This window comes from Motacilla alba, chromosome Z (genome assembly GCF_015832195.1).
Source record: "Motacilla alba alba isolate MOTALB_02 chromosome Z, Motacilla_alba_V1.0_pri, whole genome shotgun sequence".
Lineage (NCBI taxonomy): Eukaryota > Metazoa > Chordata > Aves > Passeriformes > Motacillidae > Motacilla > Motacilla alba.
In genome coordinates this window covers 40,943,829-40,964,990 of record NC_052046.1, presented here as the reverse complement: position 1 = coordinate 40,964,990, position 21,162 = coordinate 40,943,829, and the positions used below count along the sequence as shown (strand labels likewise).

General features: G+C 48.2%; 1 protein-coding gene across 7 annotated transcripts in view; it reads left to right on the top strand.

Moving 5' to 3' along the window:
• The first annotated feature begins 830 nt into the window (after positions 1-830).
• Positions 831-21,162, top strand: part of TDRD7 (tudor domain containing 7) — a 47,373-nt gene continuing 27,041 nt past the window's right edge. Inside the window, exons 1-7 of one of the 7 annotated variants that reach the window (XM_038124645.1) lie at positions 831-1,079; positions 2,340-4,306; positions 5,613-5,833; positions 13,037-13,178; positions 14,284-14,497; positions 19,481-19,566; positions 20,724-20,941. In XM_038124645.1, the coding sequence (XP_037980573.1) occupies positions 5,627-5,833; positions 13,037-13,178; positions 14,284-14,497; positions 19,481-19,566; positions 20,724-20,941 (867 nt within the window). In that variant the 5' untranslated portion in view covers positions 831-1,079; positions 2,340-4,306; positions 5,613-5,626. Of the gene's footprint in view, positions 1,199-2,339; positions 4,307-5,608; positions 5,834-13,036; positions 13,179-14,283; positions 14,498-19,480; positions 19,567-20,723; positions 20,942-21,162 lie in introns of all 7 variants that reach the window. The other 6 variants (XM_038124643.1, XM_038124641.1, XM_038124646.1 and 3 more) reach the window with 6 other exon arrangements.

The following is a 21,162-nucleotide window of genomic DNA, read 5'->3' as shown; positions in this document are numbered from 1 at the left end:
TGCAGAACTAAATTCACTGGGTTTTGGTATTCAGAAATTGAGGCATTTAAGTGAATTAATTAAAGATCTGCAGGAGTACTGCATACAGTTCTGGTGCCCCCAACCTAAGAAAGACATGGAACTATGGGAACAAGTCCAGAGGAGGCCCACAAAGTTGCTGAAAGACTGGAGCACTTTCCCTATGAGGACAGGCTCAGAAAGTTGGGGGCTGTTCAACCTGAAGAAAACAAAGCTGTGTGGAAACCTCAGTGCAAACAGTATCTGAAGGGTTGTACGGGGAAGCCAAAAAGGCACTGTCAGGAACTGTAGCAGCAGGACAAGCATAATCACGTACTAACTGAAGGAGGGGAAATTTAGGTTAGATATTAAGAGGAAATGTTTTGCTGTGAAGGTGGTGAGACAGACTGCCCAGGGAGGCTGTGGATGCCCCAACACTGGCAGCATTCAAAGCCAGGCTGGATAAGGCCTTGAGCAACTTGTTCTAGTGGGAGGTGCCCCTGCCCATGGCAGAGGGGCTTGCGACTAGATGATCATTAAGGTCCTTTCTAACCCCTTAACATTCTATGATTTTCTGCAGAAGAGAATTTGACGCTCTAACGGAGCTGTTATTCCTCAGCCCCCTTCAGCTCCCTCTGGAAGGCTACTTTGGTTGCTGCCTTGTGACAGGACTGAGACTTCACCGGTTCCGTGGGAAGACGGCACCGACGGCCCAAGGCGGCACGGGCGCGGCTGTATGCCACCCCCGCCGAGTCCTGCTCAGGTTCCGCCCGGCTCCCGCGGCCGAGGGCACACGTGGCCCTCCCCGGGAGCGGCACGACACGGTGCCGCGCAGGCGCCCGGGGCCGGAGCGGGCGGGGCGGAGGCGGCTGTCGGGCCGGGCGGGGCGGCCCGGGCCGGTTGGGCGGTGGCGCGGGGAGCGGCCGCGCAGCCCCTCAGTCCCCGGCCTCGCGCAGGGAGGTGGCGGCTCCGCCCGGCTCCGGCCCGGCCCGGCCCGCGGCGGCGGCCCGAAGAGGCTTTGGCCGGTGCCTGAGAGCCCCGGGTGGAGGAAGTGGAAGGCAAGGAGTGGAGCCCCACCGGGCGTAAGTTCTCGCGGTCTGAGGGGAAAGGCAGCGCGGAGGAACGGGCGCTGCCAGCCAGCGGGAGGCTGTTCCTTCTCAGTGCCTGCGCGGTGACAGAGAAAGTGTCCCGTTTTCAGCGGGTTAGTGGATGCTGTCTGCCTTCGGAGACGCGTTCCCCGGGGGAGTGTTTGTAGTCTGCGGAAAGCGAGGCTACCAGGGAGTGCATCCCCTCCCTGCGGGAGAGCTGTCCGCATTTTCTCTTTTTCTTAGCCTGGCTAATGATCCGCAGCGCGGATCATCCGTTCTGAGCATTCTGAATGAAGTTTCGGTTCACATGCTGGCAGAGGTGGTTTGAGCGATGTGCTTCGACTTAGTGATGATGAGGCAGCTCGGGCTCCGTTTCCAGTGGTGTCCTGCTGTCTGGAGGCAGTGAACCGCCGGAAAAATGTCATAACTGTTGAGTAACCTCATGTTAAAGCAGCTTAACTCAAAAACGATTTTTAAAAAAGCTTCGGAGCTACTCTGAGCTGTGTAGCTTTCTGTTAATGTATCGGTGTTGTCACCATTACTGCCTTGCAAGTCTATTGCTGACTATAGGAATGGGAAGATTGTGAGGTGTGGGTTGAGACTGGATTCAGTTTAACCTTTGTACCCTAGGACCTGTCACCTCGTTTAACTTGTCCTCGTGACTACTCCTCACAGTATAGTTTAGGAGATGGACTTTATAATATGCTCTTTGCTATTTCTGATATAATTCAACTATTGTATTGGTATACAACTGACATGTCTGATATTGACATGATGTCATTCCCCCGTGATCCTCAGTTTCTTCTTTTAGTGAAGTTTTTTCTTTTGAATCAACTTTTAAAACTGCCATTCCAGGTTATTTTAAATTTTCTTCGTCACTCCGTGGATGTAGTGCATATACTGTTAATATTACCTGAGTAGGAAGATAAATTCAGAAGGTTTAGAAAGAGAACTTTCAAGAGCCATGTTAGCCAAATAAGAAATCGTGTCTATTACTTAAAAAAGACAATAGACAAAAAGACCCCAAAAATTTTCCCATCAGCTTTTCCATGTCTCTTGAATGAATGTGGCTTGAAAAACAGTGATAGACAGAACTGCATTTTTTGCTGTAGTTCTCAGTGCTTGAGGGTTTGGGATTTTTTTAAATGATCAGGACTTTATATCACTTACAGGTTTCTGTGACACATGATGTCATTTGAAACTGAGTGATACCAAAGGAGATATGAACCTCGTCTGTCTTTTTTCTTCTGGCAGGTGGCAATGACGTCTACTGATTCTTTGAAGCTTGGTGCAGCAGCTGCAAAGTCTCTGAAAGGATAAGAGAAGGATGCAAGTAGCCAGTGTAGATTTGCCCATTGCTGTGTGGAGATGTGCAGGTTCAGTGTGTGCTGCTCCTCCTGGGCAGTGCCTGTGTTGAGCAGAGGGCAGCTGTGAGGGCAGCTGTTGCTAAGGGATTGTTGCAGGGTCGGTCGGTGAAACCCGCTGGAGCAGCAAGGGCAGAAATTGCAGGGTTAAGGGGCCATGTGTGTGTGAAGACGTGTATGGCTGTACTGTCTGTATGGGTGCAGGGATGTGGGCGTACCTGTGTGCAAATATAAGCGCACAGAGCAAGAGGTGCGGTTGGGTTAGTGAAGTGCTGTGTCAAGGAAGGGTGCAGAAGAGGACTTGGTGCTGTGCCTCCTTGTCTGGCCCCGGAGCTGGACCGTTGTGAAGCTGGGTGCAGGAAGGGAGAGCGTGAAGTGTGTGTGGTGGCATCTGAAACGTGCTGAGGTTGTCATTTCTCTTCCTTTTGGAGTTGGTGTGCTGTTGCCCAGTTGGTGACTTCCCCAGGAAGGGAAGCGGTGATGGGAGAGGGTCTCCTCTGGGGAGAGCAGTGCAGACCAGCCTTTCTCGAGGCCCCTCGTGGCAGCGCTGCCGATGTGAGAGAGCCTCGCGCAGGTAGGTGGGCAGCAGTCGCTCGCCTTGGTGTGCTGGAGGAGGGGCACTCTGGTGCTGTGCCTAGAGCTGGAGCATCTTGTGGAGAGTGAGGTGGCCTTCTCCCGAAGCACTGTCTCGGCTCACATTGCACATGAGCTGCTGGGGAGCGAGGACGAGGCGTTTGAGGTGCAGCAGTGTGCTGTGCTCAGTGTTGGACTGGAGCCTGCGTGCAGCACAGACTTGGAGAGCAGGGTTGTTGCTGGGTTGTGCGAGAGCTCTGTGCGGCTTTGGTGTAGGGCCGTGGCAGGGAGGTTCCTGTGGCAGGAGTGTCCCTGCGGTGAGCGAGGGCCTGGGATGAGGACGCCCAGCTGGGAGCACAGGGCCTGCCCTGCAGCGCTTGTGCCTGGCGCTCCCCAAGGTCCCATGGGCGTAGCTGGGTGCTCCTGGAGAAGCCCCAGGTGTGTGCAGGCCTGTGAGCTGGGGGGCTGGGAGGGCTTTAGGTAGCGCTGGCTCTGGCCTTGAAACCGCTTCCCGCGCTGCCCAGACTTCCTGGGCTGGAGCCCTGTCTGGAAGGTTTCTGCCACCATTTTGTGGGAGGGAGATGCCATTTTGTTCACTGTTGCAGCTCCTGCTTCCTTGTACCAGGAAGTATTCAGAGATCAAAATATTTATATGCAGCTCATGCATAGGGTATGTGGATAGTTGGAGTTGTCTGTATGAAGGAATGAATCAGCAGATTCATACTTAGATATGCTAATTATGTACATTTCTAGAGGTATATAGATGAGACATTTGTAATGGTAAAATTGTAAGCCTGAGGTAGCTAAAGCAGTCTTTCTTGAGAGCTGATGGAATGACTCGGTAGATGTGGATGAAATGCATTGCACAAAGATAAAAGGCAGGTTCAGGCTTTCCGCTTTGCGTGGCTGTAGAAAAAGCACTGAGCTGTTTGGGGAGCAGCCAGGAGGTGTCACAGAGAGGGCTGTGGAGTTGTGTGAGGTGGCCGCCAGGCAGGCCTCAGCAAGCACCGTGACATGTCCCCAGAAAGTGGATCGAGGTCTGTCCCTCGATCCAGGCTGAGAAGGCTCCATGCCCAGGCAGAGCCCAGTGGGATGGTCATGCAGTGCATGTCCCTGGGGCAGGCTCTGGGCATGCCGTGGCCCTACCAGACATGAGCAACACAGGCTGAAAATACAGAAGGCCGGAACAAAATTATCCCTGTGTCAGAGGATCACGTGCCTGGGGACTTAAGTTGTGTTTTCTCTCTGAAGAGTCTGTGGAGTCGAGGCATTATGCGCTTGTGGGTAAGATGTTGCATGCCCCAGATGCATGCTGTGTCCATGGTGGAGTTGAGATGTAGTCATTGGTGCAGGTGCTGGCTCAGGGGCACACGGAGCAGCTCCAGTCTCTCTTGAGGGACACTCCACACCACAGAGTGTGTGGTGCTGTGACAGGGGGTGGTGGTTGTGCCTTCTCTCACTTTCAGTGGAAGTTTTAGCCCTGCAGGTAGTCAGGTGTCATCAAATCACAAAATATCCTGAATTGGATAAAATGACCCACAGGATCTTCGAAATCCAACTCCTCACCCTGCACAGGAAACTAAACGAGTCACACCATGTGCCTTAGACTATTGTCCAAGCACTTCTTGAACTCTGTCAGACCTGGTGCTGTGACCACTTCTGTGGGGAGTGTGTTCTAGTGCTCAGTCACCCTCTGGGTGAAGAACCTTCTCCTGATATCCAGCCCAAACCTTCTCTGACACCACTTTGGCCATTCCCTCGGGCTCTGTCACTGGTCACAGGAGTGTAGATATCAGTGTCTGCTGCTCCTCTTACCCTCACAAGGAAGTTGTAGACTGCAATGTGGTCTCTCCTCAGTCTTCTCAAGACTGAACAGACCAAGTGACTTCAACCATTCCTCATATGAGTTCCCCTCACGACCCTTCACCATCTTTGTTGCCCCTCTTTGGACACTCTCTTGACAGCTCAATATCTTTCTTATACTGTGGTACCCAAAACTGCTCCCAGCACTCAAGGTGAGCCCATCCCACTGCAGAGTAGAGTGGGATAATCCTCTCCCTTGCCTGGCTGTGGTGCTGTACCTGATGCACTTCAGGACACGAGCGGCCCTCCCAGATTCCAGGGCATTGCTGACTCATGTTCAGCTTCCCATTGGCAGGACCCCCAGGCCACTTTCCATAGTGCCTCTATTTTGCCAGTTATAAACACATCCAGAATTGCCCTGTCCCAGGTAGAGTATCCAGTACTTGTTGTGGTGGGTCAATTGCTTAGCAGCACCCGCCCCTCTTCTGTGCATGTGGCCCCTTGTGATTGTCCGGCAGAGCCAGCCTGTGCATGATGGCTGCTGCGCTCCTTTGTCAGCACTTTTTGACAATGTCATGCCCCGTGTGTTCCATACCACATTATGCTTGGCTTGCACTACCAAGGCCCTACAGGTCTACCCAGAAGTATCACAATCTCCAGAGATGAGCCTCTGAGTTGCTGCATTCTGGCTTGTTGGGGGAGGGAGCTTGAATAGTAAAAGCCAGTGATTTTAGCCTGTGTATGTAAAAATGCTTTTTTTTCTCTTCTTTTTTTCTTTTGGAGACAGGGTTATAGGTAAAGATGCAGGAGCCAGAACTTGTTGCAAAAGCCCTGCGAGCTGTTCTTCATGCCTTTAAAAATGGCATACGTTTGTCAGAACTTCAGAATGAATACAGATCCCTGACCAATGAGTTCATTCCCTTCAGGCATCTAGGATATGACACACTGGAAGGCTACTTAGAGAGTATCCCAGGAGTGGTCAGAATGGAAGAGAACAAAATGGGAGAGGTAAGAATCAAGTTTCAGAATTACGGTTCAGAAATGGCTTTTGTGTTTGCAGAATGTTCTGGTTCGTGGCTTTACCTCCTTTTGTGCTGTGAATTTCTGTAGCACGTGTATGGTGCACTAATTCTGGGAGAGGTGGAAGCTGTGATCTAAGATGCTAAGTGCTCCTTATTTTCCTGCCTCTACATTCCAGACCCAAGGTTGTGTATGCAGAAGGTGTAAAATTGCAGGGCTTGTTCCTGGAAATGTGAATCCTGTGTGGAAAGATCACTTGTGTGACTGTGGAGATCTGGCCCCTTTCTCAGCATTTCTGACTTTAGAGGAGACTGGTGGCTTGTCCTGGGACCTCAAAGAAGGTTAACTTTTGTGTGTTAATCATCTCTTCTCAGTGGGGTTTAGCATCAATTTTTTCCTACAGTAAAACTCTTAGGTGCTGTTGCTTATAAGTGCTTGCTTTGGACTTAGGATTCTTGTTTGTTATGGACTGCAGTGCGACAGGACTGCAAATATGTGCTGAGGTGACAAAGAGCTCATCTAAGTGAGGTGCCTTGCTGCAACATTTGTGAGTGCCTCAGCTTGGCAAGCATGCAAGGGATAAAGGGTCGTCACACAGATCAAGAAGGAGAAGCAGATCTTGGGAGAGGATTGGTGTGGTAGAAGAGTTGTCCCTTATTCCTTGCTCTTGCTGCATTAGCCTGTGTCTCCTGGTGGCTGCCACCTTGAAAGCAGCTTGCTAGGACCACAAACCTCCTTGCCCAATAGTCTGGACTTCCTGGTTTGAAATCAGAATGTGTTCTCTTGATAGCTGATGTAGCTATGTGACTTGCAGATGGTCTGCATGGCAAGCTTGAAGCCTCTCCCTCGTTGGAGCTATGGTTCTGGGTTCCTGAAGTCTTTGTAGCCTGAGGCAGAGCAAAAAGCTAGTGGATGTTTGGCACAATGTGTGGCTGTCATAGCAGGTCTGAAGAGACAGGACTTAAGGCTGAGCTTCCTTGTTTGCTCAGCTGGATCAGGATGGCATCTGTGAACTCAGAACTAGTTCTCCCTCATTAGCTCCGTGGTGAGAATACAGTGAGAGGTATCCTGGGTTTTGTCCTAAACCTGGAAACGTGGTTGGTTTTGAGCAACAGGTTCCCTTTCTGCATATTTACATCAGAATTTGCCCTTTTACAGCAGACAAGAATCCCAAGCAAGTTTGGGATTCTTTTTCTCCAAAGCCTGCCTCAGCTGCAGCTACATTAGTAACAGGATTGCAGGTACCTCAGGTCTGGGAGTATTTGTGATCCTGCAATTAAATGCTTCCTCGTGGTGGTTCTGGCAGATAGCCATCTGTTTCTAACTAGGGCCTTGCAGGGTGTAATCTGGTATCCTCCCATTCCCTTGAGAGCCTTGTTTATCCACTAATGCGATGTGTGCTGAGAGCCTTGTGAACTCTTGGATAGCACTGGGGCAGTGAATTCTTTGCGGCAGCTGTTACAAGAGAGTGAAATGTGGCTTTAGGAGGTGAAAGAGGAGAAAGTCAGGGGTCTTGAGGTACTTGAGGAGGACTCACTCTGCTTCAGAGGTGCCAGCTGTGCTCTGCATGACTGAAACAGCTGAGAGGGAGTGCCTTGTTGAACAGCTGGGAGGCAGGAAAGGTGCAAATGAGCCCACACTGCTGTTCGATGACACTCCCGTTGCTACTGTCCACAGTGTGGACATAGCAGACATTAAGCAGAGGGTGGCAAGCATAATGTGTGCTGCAGAGCTACCTGGGACTTCTCCCATGTGCTTTCTTGTTACAGGCTATATGTCATTATAAGCCTGTTCTCTTTGTTCACCTCTCTCCAGAATACTTGAGCTCCATTATAGGCTGATACGGGAGCTCAGAGTCCACACAAGGCCACCGCAAGAGCACGCAGCCAGCCAGTCTCTCTTCATGGCTCTGGAGTACCCTGACCTCCAAAATGTCTGTCAAGACGCTTGCCTCTTCCGCTAATCCCCTTATGGACAGTGGGGCAGCACAGCAAAGACATGCATATCCAGGGGTCTGCCAGCAGTTAATGATCATGGCTGCGGTCTAGATAGTCTTAAAAAGACTTTCCTTACTGCTAGGTCAACTGTCCAAGATGTACCACAAGAAATGCATTCGAAAAGGAATAGTATGAAGTAGGCAATAAATAATACAAATTGCTCTTGAAGTGCCACATGTTATGTGCTGCCTTAAGTGTTTGTGGGAGGTGAATATTAGCTAGGTAACTGAGGCTGAACAGACATTTTCTTGGGAAGGCAATGATATAAATTGTGCTTTGTTACTCTTGATACTGAACACTAATTTAGCTGTCTTGAATGTGGGAAAGATTAAATCTGATGACTTTTTCTTTATGCAGTAGCTATGTCCTCCAGTTTCCACAGAAGATAAGAATTAAGTTCAGTATACAGAAAGCACTGCAAGGGGACTCATTGAAATACTGTCCACCTGCAACAGGTGGTTGCATCATTTCAAGGAACCCTACTTTGCTTTACCTCATATTCATTTATGAGAAGGGTGTTGGTGCACTTTTGTCTAAGAAAACTTTGACTTCTGCTTGAATAATTAAGCCCCTTCAAAAGGAGAAATTTGAAGTCTGTTTTACTCTGCTCATCTACCCCATCCCTTTTTTACATCTGAATTCATTTTAATTCAAACCATTTTGTTAAACTTTATCACTGTGAAACAAGGGAAGGAAATGCAAAAAAAAAAAAAAAAAAGTAGAACATTAGTGACAGGAAAAACCTGGAATGTACCAGAGATGTGAAAATGTTAATTTATAAAACTCTGATAAACTGTATAGGGACAAAAAACCTTTTATAATAAGACTTTGGTCAAGTGATCAATCAAAGTGATCAACGAAGGTTGAGTGATCCATCCCAGGCATCCACTCCTGTTAGCTAGGAGTTTGAAGAAAGCTCTCATACGCGTTTCTGGAAGTGGGCACAAATGGGCACCTCTCTGAAAAGCCAGTACATGACTGTCCACAGCTTGAGCTGCACCCAGAAGAAACTGGAGATCTTTGTGTTGTTCAGGGCTGTGATCTCATTTAAGGTCATGGAGAGTTGTTGCACAGGTCACACAACCAGCATGCTGCTGTAGGTTGACACTGGCTGCTGAGGAGTTATGGGCTCCAGTGGTGAGCAGGAGGAGCTCCTGTGAGACCTTCTAAGTTTGGGAGGAGCGGGGATGCCAGGAGCTCTGTCTTGGGGCAGATGATGAGAAAGGAAGAGCTTATGAGTAGTGGAGAGACCAGTGTATGGCAACATGGTGGCTATCTGTTACAAATATCTTGAGGGGGAAGAAGTGGCAGACAAAGCAGATGATGCCTTCTTTTGACAACGGCATGAGGGATTTGGGCCACTGCCATACCTGCTGTAGGGACAAGGCATCCAAGTGTGAGCAATCCAGGATGTTTCTGGGATCTGCTGCTCCCAACATCCTGACACATGCAATGAATCAATGAAGAGAGGTGCTCTGCTAGACACTGTCCTTGAAAATAAGGAACGATTGCAGATGTGAAGGCTGGGAAGAGCCCTGTCTGTGGCTAGATGGTGTCTGTGAGCCTGAAAGGAGGAAAACAAAGCAAAAAGTAGAATCAACAGTGCAGGACTTTGGGAGGGCAGATTTTGGCCTGTTCAGGAATCTGCTTGGAAGACTCATGGAATACAGTCCTGAAGAGAATGATCCAGGAGAGGTAGTGAGATTACAAGGATTGCCTCTTCCAGTTTCAAGAATGGTATATTCCAGTAGCTGGGGGAAAAAGCAAAGGGGGCAGGAGCACTGACAAAACTGAGCCATAAAGGCAAGCATGCATGAGGTGGGAGCAGGGAGAAGCAGCCTGGGAGGATTATATAGATGCTGCCTAAACAAACCTACATGGACCTGAGACTGCGTTTACTGTTCATTATTTGAAGACCAAGACGAAGTGCCATCCCCTTGAGAGCAGCTCCCAGAGCACTGCCAGTTCTGAGCAAGTGCTTCCAAAGAAAGTCCTTAAAATAGCTGGTTAAGTGTACAGGCAATGGGAGGAAACAAGGACAGGGATAGAGGGACAACAGAAAAACTGGAAGAAAGAAGGTACAGCAAATGAAGACCTTCAGCCTTTTGCTGTGTTTCACTTCACTAAAGTCTTATTCAGTCCATGCTCGAACTGTTGAGCGCAGGTTGTTGCACAGACATCTGTGAAAGGGTAAAGAGTGAAGGATTTCAGGTTCACCTTTCACAAAGAAGGGTTATGACTCAGGTACAGGCTGCTGTATGACAAAGTCTCTCTCTTAAGCAAGGTTGGAGAAGGCACACGTGATTGAAGAAGGAGTGCCTAACTTAAATCTACCATTACAAGCATGCACACAGGAGGTAGAAGCAGAATTGGGTGAGCTGGAAGGGGTATAGAGATACTATGGAAACAGGCAGAAGAAAGTGCAGGGCAAGGAAGTCCTAATCGTATTGGGGAGGATTAAGATAGGGAGCATTTGGAAAAACTGAATGTGCATAAGTCCATGACTTTATTGCAGTGCACCCACAGGTGTCAGTTACCTTGGAAAGGTCATGGTAATTTGTGGGAGGTTTTTGAGGACTGAAGAAAGCACCACCCTTTACCGGGAAGGGTGCGGTGGGAAGATCAGCCTGACATTGAACTGTTGGAAAGTTCCTGGAAAGCTGTTCAGCCACTTGAAAGACAAGAAGGCAAGTCAGTATAGATTTACGAAGTGAAAATCATAAGTTACCAAGTAAATACCCTTCCAAATTGAGATGATTGGTTGAGTAGAGAGCATTGGATGTGGTTTAACTGAATTTTGGTAGGGCTTGTAATATCCTCTTCCATAACAGTGGTGTAAAACCCATTGGGAGACCACTTAAAAGTGATGTGCCCTGGGAATAGATGCTCAGGAACTGCTGTCTAACATGTTCATGAATGACCTAGGTGACAGAGATCATCCTCAGCAAGTCTGTAGATGACAGGAGAGACTGATAGAGCAGATGAATGTGCTTGTTGTTCAGAGGGATTTCAAGAAGCTGGAAAAATGGAGGATCAGGAACCCTATGAAGTTCAGTATAGGGAAATGCCAAGTCCTGCACCTGGGGAAGAAAAATCCCGTATTCCTGTATAGTTTTGGGGTTGACCAACTGAAAAGCAGCTTGGCAGAGAAATGCCCTGGAGTTCTGGTGGGTGCAGAGTTCACAATGGGCAGGGTGCCATTTGTAGCAAGGGAAACCAGCAGCATACTTGGATTCATTAAGAAGAGTAGCCAGCTCTCTAATGGGGGTGAAAATTCCCCTCTGCTCAGCAGCAGTGAAACCACATCCTTTTCTAAGCTTTCTAGAACAAGACCAACATGGCCACACTGAAGCAAGTTCATGGAATGATTGTGAAGATTATGGAGGGGCTGGAATGCAACATCTCTGATGCAGGGCTCAGAGAACAGGGATTGTTTGTGCTGGGAAAGAGAAAGCTCAGGGAAATCTTATCCTTATGTCTGTTAAAGGGAATAAAAAAACCACAGAGCCAGACTCCATCTCCAGTTCTCATTGGTATTCAGTGAACAAACAAGAGACAATGATAGCAGAGTGAAATAAAAGCAGGCCCATGCAAACATTAAACTTCCCACTTTTTTACAGTGAGGCTGGCTAAACAGTGGAGGAGGTTGTCCAGAGTGGTGGAGAGTTCTTTGTCCTTGAAGATATTCCACCACCTGACTAACTAGGTCTAATTGCTGCTGCTTTGAGCAAAGATGCTGTATGACATGGACTGTAGCAATGTTTTCCAGCCGCAATTTTTCTGTGATTTTGGCATTTAATCATTACAGTGGTTAAATTGGACTGCTGGATTGCTGTTTTTGTCACTGCTGACTGTGCAGCAGGTACACTGTCTGATTTGTAAGTAGGAGTCCTGGGATAGGAGAGCTCTCCCTCAGAAGGAGAGGCCCTCCCAGCAGTGGCTCTGTGTTGAGCCAGCCCAGCAAAGGTGCTGGGTGTGCAGCAGAAGAGGAGAAACAGGAGGGTGAAGGATGAGCTGGAGGGTACTGCCTGGCTTCTAGTGTCATCATCCATTGCCCTTGTTTTCCTGAGATGTGTGGGTCACCCCTAGAACAAGAAAAGAGATCCCTGGAACAAGGTGTTGCTGCTTAGCAATCTCTTGCTTTTGTTTTTCTGCTTTGATTGTCTCCTGTCTTGGTTGTGAGAAAAGATCTTTTTTGGAGCTGCTGCTTGCTAAATTTCAGAGGTGCTGGTGAAATCCCTGAGTTTCTCTTGCCCTGCTCCTGTGCAAATTGGCCATCTCTGATGTTCTTTGGGGGCCATGGCTAGCAAGGTAGCAGTGCTGGCCCCATGGCACTGTTGAGAAAGGGGCCCTTTCACAACCTCTACCACAGAACTACCACCACTAATCACCACCACAGAACATGGCTGAGACCACAGACTTACATTTTTAACTTAGTGCTTTTGGGGTAACTGTCTCTGTCCTTATGGAGTCCTGGAGGAGTACTCACCCAGCTGCCTTTGCAGCAGTTGAATGGCCCAAAAGTTTGGGCTTTCTTTTCAGGCAAAGTGCATGCTAGGCACATGGTTTGCTGTCTTGCCAAGGCCAAGTTCCTGTATGGCAGGATGGCCTGTGGTGATTGGATGTTGAGGCAAGAGGCCATGAAGTTGGGCTGGGAGATACCCATGGGCTTGTTCAAGGCAGGGCTGTTGTTTGGGGGCCAGCCCAGTGCCCGTGGTGGTGCAGCCAGGATACTTGTGCAGTTTCTTCGGTAAGTGGGGCAAAGGCAGCCCTGCTCCACAGGGTCAGTGTGGTGCCAGAGCCTCTAGTGAGCCTTGGCAGGAGGAACAAGGACAGGCTGCAACCCCATGGCTTCCCAGAGTTATAAAGCGAGATTGTGGGCCTGTGGGATGGGAGTTAGAAACCAGGCTGTTTCTCAGAGGGCCCAACCTAATGTGGAAAGGTGATGGAGAGGCTCTGGCTGTCTGGTTTGCTGATTTCTGAGGTTCATTGAGATTTCTTCTGGGGTTTCACAAAAGGAGAGTGAGATCTCCAAGATCCTTGCCTGCTGCTGAAGCCTTTCCTGAACTGCCTGCTCGCCTACATGATTCAACAGTTACAGGCTTAGAAAGGGATACAAATGATTCTGAGGGCTGTGGATGAGCATGGGTCTCACTGACTGCTTTTTCCCCTGTCCCCTTCCTCCTCCAACAAGGTAATTTGCCATGCTGTTAGTTGCAATGAAACTGTACGGGTTGCTCAACTGGTGGCTCGACAGAGGAGTTCCAAGAAGAAAACAGTCCGCCAGGTGAACTGTCAGATGAGGCTGAAGAACACATCTCCTGTCAGTTTATCAGGTAAGCCATAAGCAGCTGTAGAGGGCCTGTCTTTATGAAAGAACTGTGCAGCTGCTGCACAAAAGTTTTGGCTGTGAGGGTACGTCACCTACTGCCACGAATTACAGGGTCCAGGTGGAGAGTTCTTGGGAGGATGAGTGCTCTTGACAAGAATGCTTATATCTGAAAGCCATGATCAGAGAGAAAGCCCTTTTCGGGTGTGTATACAAGATGTGAATGATCTTGGAAAACAAGGTCCTTGTAGGATGCTTGGCTTCACTTTCATGTGCTCCTGCTTCTGTGAGAAACAGAGTTGAGATGCAGGCAGGAAATTTGGCAATGAGCCTGCATGTTCTTTAAGGCTGGCCTTGGCCTGTTGTGGAGTGGGAGGATTGAACCATTTCCTCACAGTGAGAAGGAGTCCCTGTAGCATCATCTCTGGCTGTTTCAGCAGCTCCTGTTGCTGATGCCAGTGCCACAGTGCCACAAAAGTTGTGATGCCCATTTTTGGCTCTTTTTACCTCTTAGCTTTTGCATAAGCTTCTGTAACACTGTTTTCCTAAAGTATGGGTCAGGTTTTCCTCACTGCTGTGCTGTTGTTGTGACTGTCTGTGGAATTGAGTCCAGGATTAAGCCCAGGCAGGACCCATTTGCTTCCAGGTTGGAAGCTTAGAACAACAGTGGGTCTCATAGTTTGTGTGTGCTCCCCTGTTGTCTGTAATGAAGTGTTTGCTGCTTCTTGCTTTTCTACAAGGATGCCAGTTGGGAAGCTGGACTAGTGCCTCATATCACAGTTAAATGACAGGAATTGTAAAGGCAGGTTGATTCACTATCTTGCACATCAATCTGCTTGGAAGTGTTTGAAACCTCCAAAATTGATGTGGCACATCCAGCATATAAACAACAAAGTGACCAAGAGCTTGTTTATCCCAGTGTGGCCTGAATGCTGGTGTGTTCCTCAGTGGGTGTAACTTGGTCACCTCTGCTGTGTGGTGGGAGTTCAGGTGCCCACAAACCAGAGTAGAGAAGAAACCCTTTGGATTGCAGTACAGGAGGTGCCCGGGGAGGTGGAGGTAGACTGGGTGGAGAAGAATGCTACTCATGGCTGCATCTGCAAACTCTTTAGGAAAGCCCAAAGGAACTCTGCGGCAGCCCCGGTCTTTGAACATGCCAGAAGAAGGCAGTAAGAGGCCTGTTCCTCGCCTGCCCCGAGGCAGAGAAGTGGCATGTGGAGGTGTTAAACCTGCAGTGGAGAGTGCCCGATCTGCCTTACCTTCAGCTGCTGGGAGTGGACCACCTAAAGAAATCCCCATGCAGAGGCATGTCACTGTGGTAAACAGGTGAGTGTCTGTGTGTCTGTGAACAAGGGGAAAATTAAGTGTGATGGACCCTTGGATGCTGCCATGCAAGCACTGTCCTTTGGGATCCAGTGGGAATCCAGGCCCCTGCCCTTGCAGCAGATGAATGTGGGATGGTACCCAGGAAGGAAACAAGATGATATTTTGCCTTTTTGGGTGCTGCCGTAACTAGCCTGTGTTTTTCGACTGTTCCCATGTTTTGAAGAAATGTGGCCAAAGGTGTCACAGCAAGGCAGTGTGGAGCTGTTGCCTGGGCCCAGGAGGGAGCTGTTGTGGCTGATGTGGCAGAAAGCAGGAGAAGCAGATTTGTGTGCAGCGACAGGTGATGTGTGTGTTGAGGATGATGGTTGTCTGCAGGTGGCTGTTCTTTCCCTCCTGCCTGACTTCTGTGTTGCAGTCAGTGTTTGTGCCCCTTCTTGGCGTGCTCGGAGCCAGGGGCCAGCTGACCGTGTTTGGGTGAACTGAGATGAGGGCTGGAGCTGCAGTTCTGCTGGGTTAGCAGTACATGCTGCTTTTCAGCCCCATTTGAGCCTCTCTAATCCCTGTGGCTTAGTCAGCTGCTGCCCCATCATTTCTTTCTGTGTTGTTTTCGGCTGCCCTGGGCCGTCAGCTGACGATGGTGAGAAAGTGTTTGCTGTTGCTCATTGTGGCTGTGACAAGTGCTCCGGAGCTGTGATTGTGGCGGTAATCCTCTGCAGGGGGAGGACTCCAGCCCGGGCTGGGTTGGAAGTCAGGCTGGCGCTGAATGGAAATGGCAGTGGCGTGCCACTTCCATGGTGGCGTGGTCGCTGTGAAGTGGCCCAGAGCAGCACAACAGCTTAATCCTGCTGCAGTGCCTGCTCTTTTTGGAAGATCCCCAGAAAGCAGGCATGTCCTACTGCACCCACCTTTAAGAACCTCATGTGCCATCTGTGGTGCAGAGGAGAGAAGGACCGAGCTATCCTGCTGTGACTAAGAAAGGAGTAGGTGCAGCTGTGCTTGGGCCTTCCCTTTTCTATGTGTGCAGATGAGTTGCATATTTTTAAGAGGCACTTCTCTAAAAGGCAGAGATACTTTGCCTCGGGCAAAGCAAAAAGAGCCCTTAAGAGTTTTCTCCAAATTAGTTACTATAAGGAAAATACAGGAAGTATTTTATAACTTTTAGAGATTTGTAATGTGTGAAATAAGATTAGGTGGATGTCATTCCTCTTCTGGCTATTTCTAATGTAGTCTGCTACATCTTATGTTATCTTTGTTAATCTCTGGCAGTCTCTCCTGAGCTCCTTTTAGGTAAGTGTTCTGCCTTTCTTTCTATTGTCTGTTTCTGCCCTGCACTGTAGGAGAAGCTAGAAGCAAAGTCTGCAGTGGCCCATGTATTTTTGGAGGAGGAGACATCTTGTGCTTTTGTAAAGAATACAAATGCTATCCTGTTAGCTTGGGTACATAGTGAAGGGAGAGTTCGGGGAGATGCGATTCATATTCCATGTGAATACAAGGTTGTATGTGACTGGATTAATTTGTTAATTTGTTTCAACTTGGCCAGTTTTAAGCAGGGCTGGCAAGATCCATGTGTCCTTGCTGCTGGGGACATTTTGTACGTCCTGAACCATTGTAGTTGCTTGTACTTTGGGAATTGCTGGAGGGAAAGCTTCTTTGAGCCAGGAGGTCCTGACTTCAAAAAACAGTGTGCAGTGAGTGGAGTTACGAACAGCATCTCCAAAAATCCTGGGCTGACAGCAGCCTCATAGTTATCTGGCACAAGCTTGAGGGCACTATTCCAGCAAGGGTATCAGCACTTGACTATGAGAGTGACTGAGCCTTCCCATCTCAGGTTGAGTGAGACAAGTCCTGAGGGTAACAGACTATCTCTGCCCCACTTCCCAGTTCAGAGTGAGCTGTTATCTGTGTGCAGTTTTTGACTTTCTGTTACCCACCCTGCCCCTCCTTGTACCCACATTGCAGGAAGGGACATTCATGCTCTCATGGTTCCACATAGGGATCTCTGTTTTTTCCTTTTCTGTTGAACATCTGTACTGCTATGTGTGTTCCTTGCATTGACACAATGTCCTGCTGGTGGACAGACTTTCGATGCTGACAGGTATTAGTGCTCCACCCAATATCATGTTGTGAAGCTCCTCAATGAGGCTGGAAATGATGGTTTTCTTGTGACTGCCAAAGTCTATGTCCCACCTCTGTAGTGCTTTGTGATATTTTTTTCAGAGATTTTTATGATCACAGCTTCAGGGGCTTGCCCCTGTGCAGCATTTGGTGGAAAGGGAAAAGGTTGTTTGTCTTCCCGGTTCTGTCATAATCACATGACAACAGAGGAATGCTGAAGGTAGTTGTCCGAGGCTTTCTTGCAGATGCTCTTGCAGGATCTGAGGCTTGTCTTTATTGCAGCAATCTCTGAGGTTATCCTGACTATGTTGCTGTGGACCCTGAGAAGCAGGGAGAGGCCTTGCTGGTAAGGCTAACTGCAGAGATCCTTGAGGCTGGAAAGCAGCAGCATGGATGAGAACAGGTTCAGGTGCTTGGTGACCCCCTTGCTTGAAGCAGCAGGAGCCATTTACTGCTGGCCACCACTTGGCCTTGCTGCCTAGATAGCACTGTCCAAGGGCCAGAGAGCAGATTGGGGTGGCATGGGCCTTACCAAAGTAAGGCAATTGACAGGGACAGGCATTGCTCCCCTTCATTGTGAGGCAGTGATGTGTGGCAGTGAGATGAGCTGCTCAGCTGGAGCTACGCATGGGGACTTGGCAGGGCTGCATGACTGGTCAGGCATTTGTGAAGGGCCAGGCTGCTGGTGTGGCTAGGAGGCCTCTTGCTGGGAGCAGGCTTCTAGCAGCTGAGGAACATGAGGCCTTGCAAGTAGCTGAGTTGTCCATACCTGGAAACGGAAGGGAAGTGTGTTGGCCCTGGCACTGTCTGGCCATATCCCATCTCACTGTGGAAACGTACAACCGTCATGATCTGCGTGAGCAAGCAGCGCGTCGCACAATACTTGTCTGATTGCAGCACTCAAAACTGGTGATAGCTGGGCTCAAAGCCGATGTCAGCACCACGTTGTGGGAAACTGTGGAACCACAACAGACAGCACAGGAAGACCCTACATAAAGTCTCTTAATACTGAGAGGATCCCAAATCCAATTAGCTTTTACATGCAGCAGAAGGGAATCATCCATCCTCTGTTCCAGGTTCCTTTCCAGGGTCTTCACATGGCATGGCTTAAGCAGGGAACATCTGCCCTATTCCTCACTGGAAGTTGCCTGTAGTTCTGGCTGGCCTGCCCTGCAGTCACATCACTGGTGCCACCTGATGTGGGGCTTAAGGTGATACAAGTGTGTATCACCTCACCTTCAGAAGACTAGAACACAGCTATTGGCAGGCAGGGGTAGCAGGACAGTCTCCACTACCCATGGGGCTATTTCGCAGGATTGTTTTGCTTTCCGCCTAGCAAAGGTGGTAGTCTCTTTTGAGTCTGCTTCCTTTAAGAGGACTATTTTAGCTTGAGTATTTATTCAGCTTAGAGTTGTCCATACTAGTGGGTACATGTACAAAGAAATGGGATCCTGGATTTCTCGTAGCATCTGCATGGGCAGCCACAGCCACCTTCTAAGAAAAGACTGCTGCTACTTTGTGTGGACATCTGGGGTGTGTCCACAAAGTAGAGGGTTTTTCTGTAGTGCAGATGTAGTATTGTAAGAGGCTTTTCAGGTACCCAGCAAGTGCCAGGTGTGAGTGTAAGTTTTGTTTTTGTGGGGGTGGCTTTGCTTTTGTACTTACTGAGTTTCATAAATGTGCTTTTGGTTGATCTGCTGCTGCCTAGCACTTCTGGGCATGACTCCTGTTTTGTAAATTGCTGAGCTGGGCAGTGCCTGTCCTCATAGCTAGTGCTGTGGGACACGACTCAGAACAGAAGTATGATCTTTGGTGCAAGTGATATCCCATAGCTGATGAAGGAGCAATGGTTTCATCTAACAGGGACAGCATAAAAGCAGGGGAGACGAATTAATGTTAAATATTTTAATATGCTTCTTAGAAGAGATGTGAATGTGGGAGGTCTCTTTCTGATTCATTGATATGCTCTGATTAAAAGTCAGTGTGATGACACATAGGGCTTCTTGATCTTGACTTCCTGTTGCAACTAGTCACAGCATCACACTTGAACTTCTGTCCTACCTTCTCAGAGTCCAGGTGAAGCTGTGAAAATCACCCTTGGTGTTTCTGCAGCTGGTGAGGTTTGTGGCTTGCTCCACTGTTGTCTCTGAATTCCAGAAGTGGCCCCTGAACAGAGGTCTTCTGTAAAGCCTGCCCAGTGCATGTGCAAGGTCTGCTCTGGTCAGGAGATGCCTGGTTGAGAACAACCTGCTGTGCTGTGGTGGAGATGTTGCCTAGTCTTTGAATTCCCTTCTCCAGCTCTTGTTCCCTTTTGGTTGCAGTGTATGTAATTATTCCACAGCTGATTTTTTCCCAGGTCTGTGTGAGCTACATGGTTCTGTGCCCTCTTCAGTTTCAGGAGCTCATTTTGGTGTCTGTATTCCCAAGTAAAGTCTGTATTCTTCTGGGGACTCCAGAAGAACACCTGCAAGCATGACATTTGTGTGCTTTCAGTGGGAGAGATCTTCAGAGAAGAATCTCTTAAACAGCGTAACCAACAGCATCCACAAAAAGACCTTGAATGCCTGTGTGTTCCTAGATGTTTTCCCTTTGCTAATGTCTTTTTACTGTGTTTTGTTTCTCACAATAATGAGAAAAATATATGAGTAAAAAATAATGAGTAAATGACCAGTTGATCTGTCCTGTTACTGCTGATCAGGTTGTCTTCCTGACAAGGACAATTGTGACTACTCATCTTGTGCAGGAGGCCTTCTAGGAGTGTATGGAATGTGTGGAATGCATTTTATTTAGTGTGTAAGTCTTAAAAGCAAATGGAATGTTGTTTAGAGACATAAGAATGATTCAAAGCAATTTTCTTTCCAATTTTAGATCTGAGAAGAGACTGACTGTCCCACCACGTTTTCAAAAGGAGTTGCAAGTTCACCTGTCCAGAAGCTCTTCCACAGAGTCAAGTGGTATGCCCATTGAGAAATGATTTGTTGACTACTCAGAGAGGGTTTCATCTTTTAAAAAATCCATCTTAGTAGTTGTTTTGAATGAAGATGAGTTTGGATGAGGAATCAAGTTCTGCGAGTGAACCTTTTCACTCTTATTTTATTGTGCTGAGGAAACGTGTGTTTGCTTGTCTGCCTCTCAGTCTTCTAGGAAAAACATTGGGCAATAAGTGTCAAAGCCAATCACAAAGCCAGTGTGAGGAGTTTGGAAATGGGAGGAGTAAGCTTAACCTCACCAGTGGGTAGAAATCTGGTATAAGGATGAAATCCTGGCTTTCAGGAGTGAGCAGTATTACTAATGTATCTGTCCAGCAAATTCTTCTGCCTGCATGGCTCAACAGTTGTGCAGCTGATGGGCTTGCAAAATGATGGTTGCTTTCTTTGAGACTTGTCAGCCTCATTTGTGAAGCTTCAGGTCTGGTAGCAAATATACCCCACCAAAGGGAGAAGAGGAGTAGAAATGAGGCAGCAGGTAAGCTAGTGATGTGAACCTCCCCCTAGAATTATGAGTGCCTAATTCCTACACACAATGTATGAAACTGCCCAGAGCAGCTGAGCAGTTGTCACTTTTCTTGCTCCACTGGAGGGCTTCCTTGGATGCAGTAGCACAGAAAAGCTGCCTGCTGGGTGGAGGCTTTTCCTCAGGACATATCTTGGAATGAAAGGCAGATCATTGGTCTGATTGTACATCTGAATATAGAAGAACATTCTTGGTTGTCATGCAGTATCTTTCTGGTGTTTGTACTCATAAAGAAATTATCCTGTGCCCCTCTTGGGATACTACCTTAATGCAGTGTCTCAGTTGCAGTGGGGCTGACAGTTCTGCATTCTCTTCTAGAATCCCTTCAGAAGTAACACGTAGCAATATCTTAGGAAAATAACTACAGTGATTGGAAACTCATCTTTAGGTAGTTACTTAATGACTGAGATTTCCATAGTTCTTTGCCTTAGGAAGTGACTTTGGCATAGGAACCAGACATGCTGGGCAGGAGAGCCACGTTTTAGAGTTGGTGCTATGCTGGCAGCTCCCATGTTTAGTTTTTAAGTATGGAGGTAATGATCTCTCTTTCCGTTTGTAGGGCTGTGTTTATTTGAAGGCTGTAATTTTTTTTTTACAGATAGCTTGAATACATCCGCTGCAGAGACACATACTGTTGCCCCTGGCTCTTCTGCTGCCGATGTCCATGAACTTCAAAGTCGCATTAAGGAGCTGCTGAGCAAGTACAGCAGTGGTGTCAGACTATCAAAGATGCCTCAGATATATCGGGAAATGTACCGGGAGGATCTTAGCACAGAAGTGCTCTATCAGCTTGAGAACTGGCCTCATGTGTGCACAGTAAGTATTGAGCCATTTTTATGGAAGATGCCAGTACCCTATAGACTTCTGAGTGTTCATTTGCCAAATGTTACTTTATGTGTACCTGCATTTCCCTTCATGCTCTGTAGCAGTGACAGAAAACCCCCACATCCCCACCACTCCAGTCCCAAATTGTAACAATGCCCTTTGAAACGCCAGAAAATAACAGTTGGCTGGACTAGTGTTTTGGACAAGGAAGG